Here is a 13,691-nt window from a genome sequence, read left to right as displayed (position 1 = left end):
GGCTCTCCCCTCCTCACCACCACATCCCAGGAGACATTTCAGTAAAGAGGCTTTGCAAAGGGATGTGTTTCTGGGAGCTGCTCCAGGGCACACAAGGAGTGTTAAGTACTCGCCAGGTGCCAGCACTGTGCTGAGCCCTGACTCAAAGCCCAGGGGTTGTGAGCAATACTACTCAGGCCAAAGAGGCCGGGCTGATCCAGGCGGAGCAGCTGGCCCCGCAGCCAGCAAGGCAGGGCTGGATGTGGAAGTTCTCACTGTCTGCAGGGCTTCAGGACACCCTCCAATCACTGCCTGTGGGGCAGCGTCCTCTGGAGCCTTCGTACCTTGAAGATACTTCTAGAAGGAAAGAGTACACAGTGCTGAGGAAACAGGGCAAAGCGTGCAGCATGTCAGGCCTTGTTACCATGTCAAGGGCCTGCTTCCCCGGGCTTCACATGCCTTGAGCTCACTGTGAGGCAGCCAGACATGTGCCAGGTGCAGGTGCCAGGTGGCTGCTGGCCATTCCCAAGTCCTGGCTTGTGATGTGCAGGGTACAATTGAGGGGCTTCTGGAGGGCAAATGTCCACTGTGAGCAGTCGGGACATAAATCCTGCAAGCCCTGATAACAAGGGCTGTTCCATTCCTTCAGGGGTGCCACAGCTTCTCCTGCAGGTGACCATCACCTCGTGTTCTCAAGGGCAAGCTCACACGGCATCAGGCGTGAGCCTCCAAGCGAGGCCCTCGAGCCTGCTCCACTTCTCTCCAGGTGCCAGTCGTTCCCCTCCTCTCTTCTCAAGCCACAGTCAGCTTGCTCTCTGTGGGGAGCAGAACACTGAGCAAGGCAGCCATCGGGGCCAGGCGGAGAGCTGGCCGCAGTGCACGTCCTCAGTATGCTGATGGTGGCCTGCCTGAGAGCAGCTGGCCAGTGACAGGCAGTGACGGCTGTTCTCACTTCCATTTCTAACTTTGTGTACAAATAAAACAGCAGAACTGAATACGTCCATCTGTCAGAAATCCCTTTTAGAAAAGCTATTAACCCCTTCTAGAGACCGAGCTCTCAAGCACCAGCAGAGAAGCCAAATACACTGGCACCACTGAATAGGTTTCTCTCCCTCCGCCTCCTCCAGGTGTGGGTGAAGCCCTAAGGAGGGACTCCTTTGCCTCTGGTGCCCTCAGCAAGCTCTCGTGGGCTGGTGGGGGCTGCAGAACAGGCAGGTGGCATGGAGTTGCTCTGGAGACCATGCTGGGCACATCCACGTTGGCAGTGAATGAAGCACAAACTGATCAGACACCGTTACTGAAGAGTTCTGTATCTGCTTATGCAATGGCTCTCAGGAAGAGGTTCACTTGGCTTTTTCCCAACTGCCCTGCCAAGTTCTCAGACCCAGGGGAGGAGATAGCCTGTAGAACTAGTGAGACACACGGAGAGCAAATCGGAGGCATCTGCTCTCAACAGCGCCACGAGCCTCTAGCCACGGCGCCACGGCACTCACAGTGAATCATGGCGTATTTCACTCTTCATCGGTGTAATTCCTTTGATCTACACATTTACTGATTCACTACCGGCTCAAATAGGTAAAACCCATACTTGACTCCTTTATAAAGAGCAGAGGGGTGTCCTGATAAAACTGGGCCCACACAGAAGCTCCTGACATCACCCTGGTCTGGGACTCACATGATGAACACACAGACTCTAATCATCCCTGGGTGAGTCTTCCAAACTAGGAAAAGTTCAGCTGCTTCTGAACAAGTGACGGGTTTGTGGATGCTGAGAATTCTGCAGTCAGTGATATTTTCCACTCTGCCTTGGTCACTAGGAAGTAGACACCAAATTTGCTTTGAACACATCTTTTACTGCACCAGCTGTACTACTAGCTAAATTTTATTTCTTTGTCCCAAGGTCCTCATTTTTTTCCAATAGAAAAGGTCTTATAAATGAATTCACACATTGCATTAGTCTTGAAAACAAAAGAACTAACACCCCCTGTAATCACGTCACCCATAAGTCTCACCTCTGATGCTATTGTCTACTTCTCTGAGATCAGATGCCATCACTGTCCCATGGGCTGGCTCTGAGAATCAACCCTGCCCTGCAAATCAGAATTTCCCTGCGAGATGGCTTTGGAGTGCGGTGCCTTGTGGACCCCACACAGCCCGGCAAGGACCAGCTCCAGAAGCAGGTCTGAACACTCTGCACAGGCTCGCGAGTGGACGTGGCCCACCCGGAGTGCAGCAGAGGCTGCCTCTGCAGGGGAGGCAGAGACGCTGGTACAGGGAGGAGGAGAGCCTCCTCCGGGCCTCCTCACTTCTTGCAGAATACATGGCAGTGATGATGGAGCATGGGCCCAGAGCCAGACTCCTTGGCTCAAGTCAGGTGACCTCCCTGTGCCTCAGCGTCCTCCTTTATAGGACGGGATATTCTGGGAGGGCAAAACCAGACGCGGGTGTGAAATGAAATCACCAAGACCTTATGGCAAGAAACCAGGGCCTGGGGAAGGGGTGGGTTCTGCTCCCCTCTCAGCCTTTCTCCAGGAAGCCCAATTAACCATGGGTCTCGACCTTTTGGATGGTAAGTAACTGCCCTAAGAGTCTGACCACTCCCTCTTGAAAAGTAACAGATACCTTGAAAAGAGCCATTTCTTATCTGTTTCCATGAGCATGCTCCATGTTAAGAGACCCTGCACAAGGCCCTCAGCCACACAGATGAGGAATATTTTTTAAAAACATTTTTTAGTTGTTGATGGACCTTTATTTATTTATTTGTATGTGGTGCTGAGACTTGAACCCAGTGCCTCACACATGCTAGGCAAGCGCTCTGCCACTGAGCCACCACCCCAGCCCTAGGTTTTTCTTTTTTAAAAAGAAAAAAGCCCCAATGATAAGATGGATCTAAGATGACATCAAATAACCTCTAAATGTTGTGAGAAACTAGGGATCAGGGCTCAGAATTTGGAGTTTTTGTTTTTCTCTGGGCCCACCAGCATCAAATAAAGTTTGGAGTTCTCCTGTCTGAGTGCTGCTTGCTGCTCCTCAGTCAGTCAGTTCCCTTCGACACTGCAACCCCTGCTTCATGGGTTGCTCAAGGATTGCTGAGTTAATATGTGGCTCAGGAAAGGTGGAGGGCTCATCCCGAGCTCCACGTACCTGCCTGTCAAGAAGAAAGAGGACAAGTGTCCAGAACAGAGTGCGGAGGACTCCTCTCTGACCATGTGCCAGTTGCTCTGCAGCCTGAGGCAAGGGCTGCGGCTAGTCCTTAGTAAGTGGGGCCTGGGGGGACCTCGAGCACGTGGGAAATACGTAAGGACCAGAGTGCTGGCTCACAAAACTAGTTTACTCTCTTAACGTTTTCACTCTCTAATCACCCCATGCCTCAGTTTTCTCTCCCAAATTGTAAAAAATCTTCCTGCAACAATCTGACATGGAGGTGAAAGAAAAACAGTATAGTTTAGAGAGTTATTGATCTAGAATTTCTCAGTATCAAGTTATGCAGTTCCTAATTCTGGAAATAAATATATTTTAACTGTGTTTTAAGATTCAAGAAAAGTGTTATCATGTAAAAAAGTTAAAAAAGCAATTTCATCAACTGGTCAAGGACAGGAAAGCAGCACAGTTCTTTTTATCTTTTCAGTTATGTTATGAAAAAGTGGGAGCAGATGCGAGCCTGTGGGCAGGAGGGCCTGAATCCCATGCTGCCCTGCAGGAGACCCTCCGGCACAGCCGGGGCAGGCTCACCTCCCTGCTGGGTGCTGACAGCCCTGGGGCTCACAGAACTCCCACAGGGGAGCTGGCTGTACCATGCTTTTGCTCCTAGCAGCTGCCTGTTATTGTGGTTTTTAAGCACTTCCACCCAATGGCTCCCCTGGCCTGCAAGGGGCATCTCGAGGAGACGCCATTCCTCACCCGCAGGAGGAGCCTCATGGCTGCCCACTGGAAACAGTGAAGGTTAGAAACCCCACCTTTCTTCCTAACATTTCTTAGCGTGAGTCTGATCGGCGGACGCGACGGATGGCAAGCTGTCTTTGCATAATCACTGTCACAACCAGGGGTCTCTCAGCAAGCACCCACAGCTCCTGGGCCCCGGCATCAGTGTGCCAGAGGGCTGTGTTTCAGTGCTGCTGCGGTCTTCTGCCTGGCACGGTGCAGGTGCTTGTGACACGTGTGGGCGCATGTGTGCTCTGGCACATGGAGGCCTGTCAGAGGGCAGTCAGGCGGGTGCTCATGTATTACTTCCACTTAGGTAAGTGTTTCTGCTTTCATTTACCCAGAATACTGAGACAGGGGAAGCTCAGCACCCAGCTTCACTTATTGAGAGTACTGAGGAAGGGAAAGCTCAGCACTCAGGCTCTTCCAACAACCATCCTCCACCCCTGAAGCCACTCTGGCCAGACCAACAGCTACCATGGCCATATCAATGGATGATGACTTGGTTCTGAGAAAGGAAGTGGTGCTGGTGTCAGCGGGAGGGACGAGTGCAGAATGGCATGGCACAGGTGGGGCGGGGCTGGGGACAGCCGTGGTTACCTTGCTGCAGACGGTCTTGATCCTGTGCAGTCTGTCCAGGGATTCCTGCGGATTGCCCAGGTACTGCTGCAGCTCTGCATGCAGGATACGCATAGAAAAGGGGACCATGGAGCCTAGAAGTGAAATTGAAGCTGGTGAGTCTGCTGCTGTGACTCGCATGCTTCCAGAGTGGTGTCCATGAAGGAGGCACCAAGTGGCCCAGCAGCCGGGGGGACCAACCCCTTTGTTTCTCGAGGTCATCTGGGCATGTGCTGGTTTTTTCTGGAAAGCAGGAACTAAGTATCTCTAGATAACCACCAATGGAGAGAGGCTCTGCCACCATCCCACGGAGTGGCCAGGCAACATGCAGACAGCAGGAGAGCCCCACATCCTCCAGGGAGAGACAGCGTGACACCCAGGTGCGCGGCCATCAAATGAAGGCTGCCCAGGGCTGGGTGAGCCCCTTGGGAGGCCCGGGGAGCAGAACTGCCAGTGTGGCGTCAGGCTGGGCATCTTGGCAAAACGTTGTCTCAAAATACTCTTTTTAATATTTTTATTGTTTCTTTTTAGCTTACATAACATTAGGATTCATTGTGACATAATTAGAGAAATATGGAATATGATTTCCTCTAATTCAATCCCACTCCTTCTACTCTCCTCTATTCTACTGCTCTTTCTCCTTCTTACTTTTTTTTAGTTAGTGTCTGGCGGATGCTCCTGATGGTGCCCTCGGCTGTGGTATATTCATACACGCACGCAGGAGGTAGCCAGCATTATTCCTGCTTTCCCTTCCCCTATCCCTCTTCCCCCTTCATCTAGTTCACCAGGCTTTCTTCTATTTTCATGGAATCACCACTTTTCCCTTTCTCTCTCTTTCCCTGTCCCTTTATTTTGGACTAGCTTCTGCATCTCACAGAAAACATGCAACTTGTGACTTTCTGTGTCTGGCTTATTTCACTTAGCCTGATAGTCTCCAGGTCCATCCATTTATCAGCAAATGCCATAATTTCATTCTTCTTTATGGCTGAGTAATATTCCATTGTGTACATGGTAAAATCCCATCTACCCTGGTTGGTTCCATAGCTTGGCCATTGTGAATTGTGCTGCTATAAACATTGATATGGATGGGTCCCTACAGTGTGCTGTTTTTAAGTCCTTTGGGTATAGACTGAGGAGAAGGGATAGCTGGGTCAAATGGTGGTTCCATTCCCAATTTTCCAAGAAATCTCCATACTACTTTCCATATTGGATGCACCAATTTGCAGTCCCACCATCAGTGTATGAGTGTACCTTTTCCACCACATCCTTGCTAACTCTTATTGTTGTTTATATACATAATAGCTGCCGTTCTGACTAGAGTGAGCTGAAATCTTAGGGTGGTTTTGATTTGCATTTCTCCAATTGCTAGTGATGATGAATATTTTTTCATGTATTTGTTAATTGATGGTACATCATATTTTGAGAAGTGTCTTTTCAGGTCCTTGGCCCATTTATTGATTAGGTTATTTATTTTTTTTTTTTTTGGTGTTTAGCTTTTTGAGTTCTGAAGATGGAAAGATCTTCCTTGCTCTTGGATAGGCAGAATTAATATTATCAAAATGACCATATTTCCAAATGCACTATACAGATTGAATGCAATTCTGATCAAAATCCCAGAGGCATTCCTCATAGAATTAGAAAAAGCAATCATGAAATTCATCTGGAAAAATAAAGAAATCTCTACAAGGAAGAGTGAAGCAGGTGGCATCACTATACCAGACATTAAACTATACCACAGAGCAATAGTAACAAAACAGCATGGTATTGGCACCGAAACAGGCTGGTAGACCAATGGTACAGAATAGAGGACACAGAGACTAACCCACACAACTACAATTATCTTATATTAGACAAAGGTGACAAAAACATGCACTGAAGAAAAGATAGCCTCTTCCACAATCGGTGCTGGGAAAACTGGAAATCCATGTGCAACAAAATGAGATTAAACCTCTATCTCTCACCATGCACAAAACTCAACTCAAAATGGATTAAGGGCTTAGGAATACAACCAGAGACCCTGCGTTTCATAGAAGAAAAAGTAGGCCCTAATCTCCATCATGTGGGACTAGGCCCCAGCTTCCTTAATAAAACTCTTGAGGCACAAGAATTAACATCAAGAATCAATAAATGGGATGGACTCAACCTAAAAAGCTTCTTCTCAGCAAAGGAAACAATCTGTGAGGTGAACAGAGAGCCTACATCCTGGGAGCAGATCTTTACCCCTCACACATCAGATAGAGCACCAATCACTAGATTTAAATCTTAACATGTTTTTGAAAATAAAATATTTAACATGTTATTTTAAAAACGTCAGTGTCCCTCCACAGAACCTCTGGCACCCTCGTTCCCTGCATGGTGACCATGCCCCCACTCAGGCTCCAGCCACTGGTCTTGACAGAAATGCAGCCCAGGGCTGGGGCTCTTCTGTGGCAGGAAGGGGACGGCACATCCTCATCAGGAGCACTGTGCCCACACACTGTCCCCATTTTGTATGACCAGACATCCTCCTGTGCCAGCCCCTCACCAGCTGCCAACACCCCTGAGATGGAGGCAGGGAGGACCGCATGCCTCACCCAGGTGGCCTCTTGAAGGATGGACAGAGGCCAACAGAGGGGGAAGAGCGAACGGAACATACAGAAGGGAACACCCCCTCTAGGAGAAGGTGGCCCCGAGTTAGACCAGAGCACAGCAGCTGGAGCCACAGGTGGATCTGTGAGGAACGCAGACACGCCTCTGCCCTGCTCTGAGGGCAAACCCATGCCAAGCCCTGGACACAACCCACCACCACCTCTGTGACAGCAAGCACAGGGCGCTGCTGCCATGTCACCAGACCTTTATTCCAGGAAATGCACATAACAGTCCCTTCACCCTGATGCTGGGCCTGCCTGTCACTGAAAAGCTACTGGAAGTCTCAGTGACATCCTTCATGCTAAGGGTGGCTGTCAAGTGACATACGTATGTGAGGCTGCCACATCAACCCTCGGGCCTGCCTCTCTCCTGCAAGGAAATGTGCTCGGGTAGGAAAAGGCCAGTCAGAATCTCCAAGGAAACTTGATTCCATGGATCTGTTTGTGAAAGATCCTCACATCTAGTCTTGACCTGCCAAAAGTGAAGTTGGTGTAAATATGGTAGAAACATTCTTGTTAATCATTTAGAAACCATTAAATGAAAATGCTCCGTCAAAATTCTTTCTAGACCATCCCCTGCAGTACTCAGAACCCATGCTGCCGCTGCAGAAAGCTAGAGGAGATGCACAGAGCTCAGCCAGGCCCTGGTGGGCAGGGAGAGGGGAAGTCTGCCGCCTCGAGGGGCCGTGGTTGGGTGGCAGGGCGGCCAGCAGTGTGGAGCCCCTCCCTCACCCGCCGTCTACGCTGGACAGCTGCATCCTCTCTGCGACAAGGACAGGAGGCTGCAGAGCGGCTGGACAGACGCCAACCCACAGCACTTGGCACCACTGCGGCTGGCACCTGCAGGGAGCCCACTGAACTCTTTGCCCAGCTGTGGCGGGTCAGCTCTGGGCACCACCTCAGGAGTCTGGATGGGCCATGCTCAGCGCTGCCTTCCCTGTCTCCATCTCCTCCCCACTGGGCTGGTGGGCAGCCCAGGGAAAGCTGTGCCTTCAGCTTCCCTCCTTTGGCCACACTCGGCAGGGAAACGCATTGTGTGTCCAACAAGAGTGCCACACTCACAACCCAGAAGTCACCTTCAACTCGGGGCTGTATTTCTAGGTAGGAAAAACCTACTGAGAAAGTTGTAAGGGAAAAAAATCCTACAGCAAGTACTTACCATCTAATGCCTAATTCAGCTAATGTGTCTGGAGTCATGAAACGTGATGCCCTCTGTGTCCACTTCACTCCCATTAGAGAGCCACAGCATGCTGGGAAGGCACACCTATGCAGGTGAGCACAGGGGTTTCTGTGTGGCCCCCCAGGTGCTGTGTCCCTGGGAGGACGCACCACTCATGCTCCCCACACGGTGCCCATGCCTGCAGATGACTGGGCCACAGTACAGGGCAGCCCTGGGGTGTGTCTGGCAGCGTCTCTGGTCCTGTGTCTCAGGACCTGGCCCAGGCCCAGGCCAGCGCAGAATCTGTCTGCACTTGCTCCTGGCACAACCCTGTGTGGCAGGAGCTCCCTAAAATGTGCTAACGACAAATAAAAGATGTCTTCTTGATGAATTCAAATCAGATTCTCTTTTCTCAGGTTCAGAAATAAGATTTTTCAGAATAGGAGGAGACACTCCTAAAATATGTGACCAAGGATCAAATACCTAGAATACAGAAATAAACCTCAGCTAATGACGGAGGCATTGAGAGCGAGCCTGAGGAGAAGAGCCCCAGGATGCGGGGCTGCCCTGGCTGTGGTCAGTCCAGCAGGGGTCCTGCACGCCCTGGCAGTGGTCACAGCCCTCGTGCACTGCTGTGCAGGTGGAAGGTGGCCCTGGAGACAACCTGCTGCTTGGAGACAAGGCTGCGGCTATTTAGACCTCAGAAACTCAGAGGCAGGGTGCTCAGTCTTTTGGAAAGACCCTAATGTGCGCGGGGCGGCTGTGGAAGTGCATGGATATGCTGATTGAGAAAAAAGCAAAACTAAGACAACACTCTCATGATGAGTATTTAAAAAGCAAATCTCACACATAGAGGCACACACTCTTGCTCGCTCTCTACACATGTTTGGATCTCTGTGTGCACACATGCACGTGCGGAGTGGACATGCAAAGACATGATCAGGAAGGATACGTGACAGGCTCATGGTTGTGACGGCTTTCGGGGGGGTGAATGGGGAGAGGCTCAAGGATGGTATGCCAATGGGCACATCCGTTTTTACAGAAAAACTCTGGACCATGAGCCCAAATAGACCTTCCTTCCTCTAAGTAGTTCTTGTTAGGTCTTTTGGTCACAGAGACACAAAAGCTGACTAGAACAAAGCAGAAGTGATCAGAGGCTGGGTGGAGTTCACCAGAGGTTAACCAAGAAGCCTCCTCTGCAAACGGCTTCCAAAGGCTCCCTGGAGAGCCTTGGAGTGGTGCCGATGGTGTGGAACCACACAGGACGGGGAAGCTGGGCCACTCGCTCACTGCAAGAAACCCTTCCCTAAACACTCTCATTGTTGAAAAAAAATGCATGAAGAAAAATGCTTGGTTAAGAATCTTAAGACTGGCTGGGCGTGATAATCCCAGCTTAGGAGGCTGAGACAGGAGAATCCCGAGTTCGAAGCCAGCCTCAGCAAAATCAAGGTGCTAAGCAACTCAGTGAGACCCTCTCTCTAAATAAATTACAAAAAAGGTGGGGGGAGCTGGAGATGTGGCTCAGTGGTTGAGTGCCCCTGAGTTCAATCCCCAGTACCCCCACCCTCCCAAAAAACCTTAAGACCATAGGAAAACATTTAGGAGGAACAAGGTCACAGAAGCCCTACAGTGCCCTTCTAAAACTTGCTGTTTGTCAACACAAAGTACATCCAGTCCAACTAAGAGGACATCAAGTACAAGAACGATGAAGTCTGGAGCAATCATGAAAGAGCTAGTGTCTTTGTTTAATGTTTACATTTTAGAAAGTTTCAAATGTTGTTGAATATAGAGTGAATTCAGATACCCCCAAACAGGGCTTCTCAAAGGGACCTAAGGGGTGGAATAGAATGAAAGTAAATGGCTTTTACTGAAAACGCTATCACAGTCAAGCAGACTTGGGAACAAGCACTGCGGGGAGCAGTGGTGCAGGCACGTTGGGTAGAACTATGTGCACCACAAGCAGACTCTCAAGGGCCCCTTCTGGAGTCCGAGGTCGGTGACAGGAAGACAGCCAAGGAACACCCGTCTGCTCCTCTGCCCCCAGAACATGGCTCGTGGGATCACTGTGCAGCTTAAGTCCAGTTTCTTGAGATGAGAGTGGCTCACAGCAAGTTAATCCAAACTGTTTTTTTTCTGGTTTTGACATCCTCTACCTACATGGCCAATGCCCATGCATGGACCTTCCTGAACCACATGATGGTCACAGACTGGAGTGTAGGTGAGTCAGGTCTGAGTAACTGAAACTGTACTATCTTTAGGGGGCACTGTGGGGACCCAGCAGATGCACACAGTGGGATTTGCACGACCTCCTAACTGCTGTGTCCCATCTGGCAAAGAGCATGTGCACTGTGAATAGCTGCTCTGGGTCGACACATGGTTCCTGAGCCCTGGGGACATCCAGGCAGCATGAAAGCCTGATCCACAAGGACAGTGAAGAGCAGAACCAGAAGAAAGGGGTAGAGAGTGAAGAAGGGAAAGGAGAGGACAGGGCAGCTGGCAGAGCACCAGGCCAGGTGGCCCTCACATCCTGTGGCTCTCGGGTCCCCCAAACCTCCAGACCTCAGCCCTGGGCTCTGAAGCTGGCCTGCCTCATGTCCTCCTGACTCTTCCAGATGGCAGGTCAGACATCAGTGCTGGGAGCCAGGAAAAATCTAACTGTGTTTCAAGGGACGGAGTGTGACTGATGGAAATGTCAGAAATACTGTTCCTTTCTTAGGTGAAAACAACAACTTCATGATTTTTACACATGATTCATCACATGTCTTTTTATGAATGTTCTGAATGACTAAAAATTAGTCCAATATTTAAATGAAATATATTAAAGCTCATTCATAAAGGTTATTTATTTGTTTGTATTGCTATAATCTCCTTTTTAAAGCATATTTTAATGACTCACTTTGCTTATATATTGCAAGCTAAAATGAAATGAATGAATCAAATTCTTACATTTATGCTTGGTACTCCACCAAATGAAAAAAAAATTAGTAAGCATTCCATGTAATACTGTGGATGAATGTTAATACACGTTAGCTCAAGAGACATATTTCTCCTTTGGAACTGGAATCAGCTGCTTTGTGATGCACAGTCACTGGCTTCTCCTTATCCACACCCTCAGCAGTCCAACCCCAGCCGAGTGGGAAGTGGCCCCGAGGCTGCACATCCTGGGACAGAATGGCCTCAGTGAGAGGCTTTTCTCACGGGAAGCCCTGTCCCCTCCCCCAAGTGCTCTGTGAAGACAGCCAAGAGTCAAACCCTTCTCAGGACGCGGAAGAGAGCACCCAGGTGACCCCGGGCACTCAGAGAGCAGGGCTGCCGACAGTGGGGGTAGACCTCCCAGGGAGTCTGTCCACTCCTCTTAAACACCTGTCCTGGGCTCGGGCAGCTGATGTAAGCAGTTGCTGTGAACCTACATCACTGGGCCTGAAGGACAAGAGCCCAGACTTCTCGCAGCAGCAGCATTAGGGTGCCTTGGAGCTCAGCACCGTGAAGGGGGTCTGCGTGCTCCAAGCTCTGAGCTTGGTTGGTAGCAGACAAATCACCATCGAAACCAGCTGCCAACTCCCAGCAAGGCACAGAGAAGCAGAGGAGTGGGCAGGGACAGGGCTGGGAGCAGCCAGGCAGACTGGAGACAAAGTTTTTTCATCGCTGAAGGAAAATAGATGTTCCTCCTGAGAAAAGGCAGAGCCGCTGCCCGCTGGCAGCACTGCAGGCAAGGCCGACTCTAGAGGAACAGCGCCACTTTCCCACGGAGCCCTGCCCTTAAGCGTTCCAGCACCGCCTGTCACAACCACTCCACGGGACTAAGGCTCATTTTCTGTCACAACCGCTCGACGGGACAAAGGCTCATTCCTCTTTTGGGCTGGCAGTTTGCAATCACCCTATAGTTAAAGATGAGCCTCAAATGGTTAGAGGGTGTGAATGAGAAAGGAAGAAGGCAGCACCGAGGAGGCCAATCAAGTCACATGCTGGGACAGTGTCCTAGAACCCCAGAGATGGCTGTTGCTCTGTGAGGGCAGGGAGGGGTAGTGGAAATTACACATGGAATGGACGAGCTTCAGGGCAGGTGCACATGGGACCTACTTGCAGAGAAAGAGAACTGTGGGCCACAGGGAGAGGACTGTAAGGCCTGGTTCCCCATGATGGCACCTTCCCGACTGCCCAGCCTCCTGTCACTGCTCCTGCTGCTCGCAGCAAGAACATTCCCAGGAAGGTCATCGGGTGTGCTGGGGATGCAGGGTTCCTCTGGGAGGCCCCACTTTGAGGACACTGGCTCCCTGCAGATCCCTTTTCCTTCTTCCAGCCTAAGCTACTTTTCAAACAAGGGTCCTTCCTGGGATCTCTCCATGGAATGGCACCAGCACCAGAGCTTTAAAATAAACAGGAATAGATGGGCCCTGCCCACAGGCTGCTGGTAGCCAGACAGGTGGCACAGTGGCGGTGCTAAGTTGCATGGCAAGTGTTTGCTGAACCTTCAGGAAATTGCTAAATGGCTTTAAAGTCTGTGTGCCATGTATGTTGCTGCTAGTGGTGTGGAAGGGTTTAAATGTCCAATTACAGCAATGAAGAATTTTTTAATTAAAAACAAACAAACAAGCCAGGAATAGAGACGAGGGGAAAACAGAGCAAGCTCCCAGTGGAAAAGATGGGCCTTGCTTCATTAGCAGTGAGGCACATGCAGCACCAGGCCACGAGACATCGGCTTTTCCTGTGGAGAGCAGCAGAGAATGTTTACAATCCTAACACCCAGTCATGCTGCAGGTGCAACAGATGGCTCCTGAGTGACCCGAGGACGCACTGGTGTGTTCTGTCTAGGCTGGTGTGTTTATAAGACTGGGTGAGATCACTTCGTAGGCTCAGGCTTATGGCTGAGCTATTGCTTTGACTCTTCAGGTCTGGCAGAACAGGCAAAGGGAGGATACCCAATTATGCACAGCCAAGCAGAGTGAAGTACACGAAAAGGCACCAACATCAAGTGCGCCGCCTTACCCCTGCGCCCAGGGTACACGTGTGGGTAGTACTCGTAGTACAGGTCGGGCTGGTCCAGACTTCCAAAGGGCTCGAACTCCATTTCGGCATTCTGGAAAAGGCCTAACTTCACGAGCAGGGCCAATCTCACGAACCAGAGCTAAAACGCAAGACACGATGGACCAACAGGTTATGTTCACACATCAAGTTCACAAAGTCCTCTTCCTTATTAACCTGCTATCAGAGCTTGTTTTCTAATATATCAAAACAAGGGCTAACTTCCTACCTTTGCAATTTGAATACTTACAGGTTTATAGAAATACTCCTGAGTTCACTAACATTAGTGTAAATGATTTTACCAGATTTGATTACTCTAACAAGCTTTTTGAGCAGGGCTCATATGCTAAGCACCACACTAGGTG

The 13,691-nt window shown here is 50.1% G+C and overlaps 1 protein-coding gene across 1 annotated transcript in view; it reads right to left on the bottom strand.

The window, feature by feature from the left end:
- Window positions 1-13,691, bottom strand: part of Trappc12 (trafficking protein particle complex subunit 12) — a 59,808-nt gene that overhangs the window by 15,602 nt on the left and 30,515 nt on the right. The window contains exons 5-6 of the mRNA XM_026411224.2: window positions 13,291-13,429; window positions 4,501-4,613 (exon numbers count right to left, since the gene is read on the bottom strand). Of these exons, the coding sequence (XP_026267009.1) occupies window positions 4,501-4,613; window positions 13,291-13,429 (252 nt within the window). The remainder of the gene's footprint in view (window positions 1-4,500; window positions 4,614-13,290; window positions 13,430-13,691) is intronic.

The sequence above is a fragment of the Urocitellus parryii genome, chromosome 12 (genome assembly GCF_045843805.1).
Source record: "Urocitellus parryii isolate mUroPar1 chromosome 12, mUroPar1.hap1, whole genome shotgun sequence".
Lineage (NCBI taxonomy): Eukaryota > Metazoa > Chordata > Mammalia > Rodentia > Sciuridae > Urocitellus > Urocitellus parryii.
This window is presented reverse-complemented; position numbering and strand designations above follow the sequence as displayed.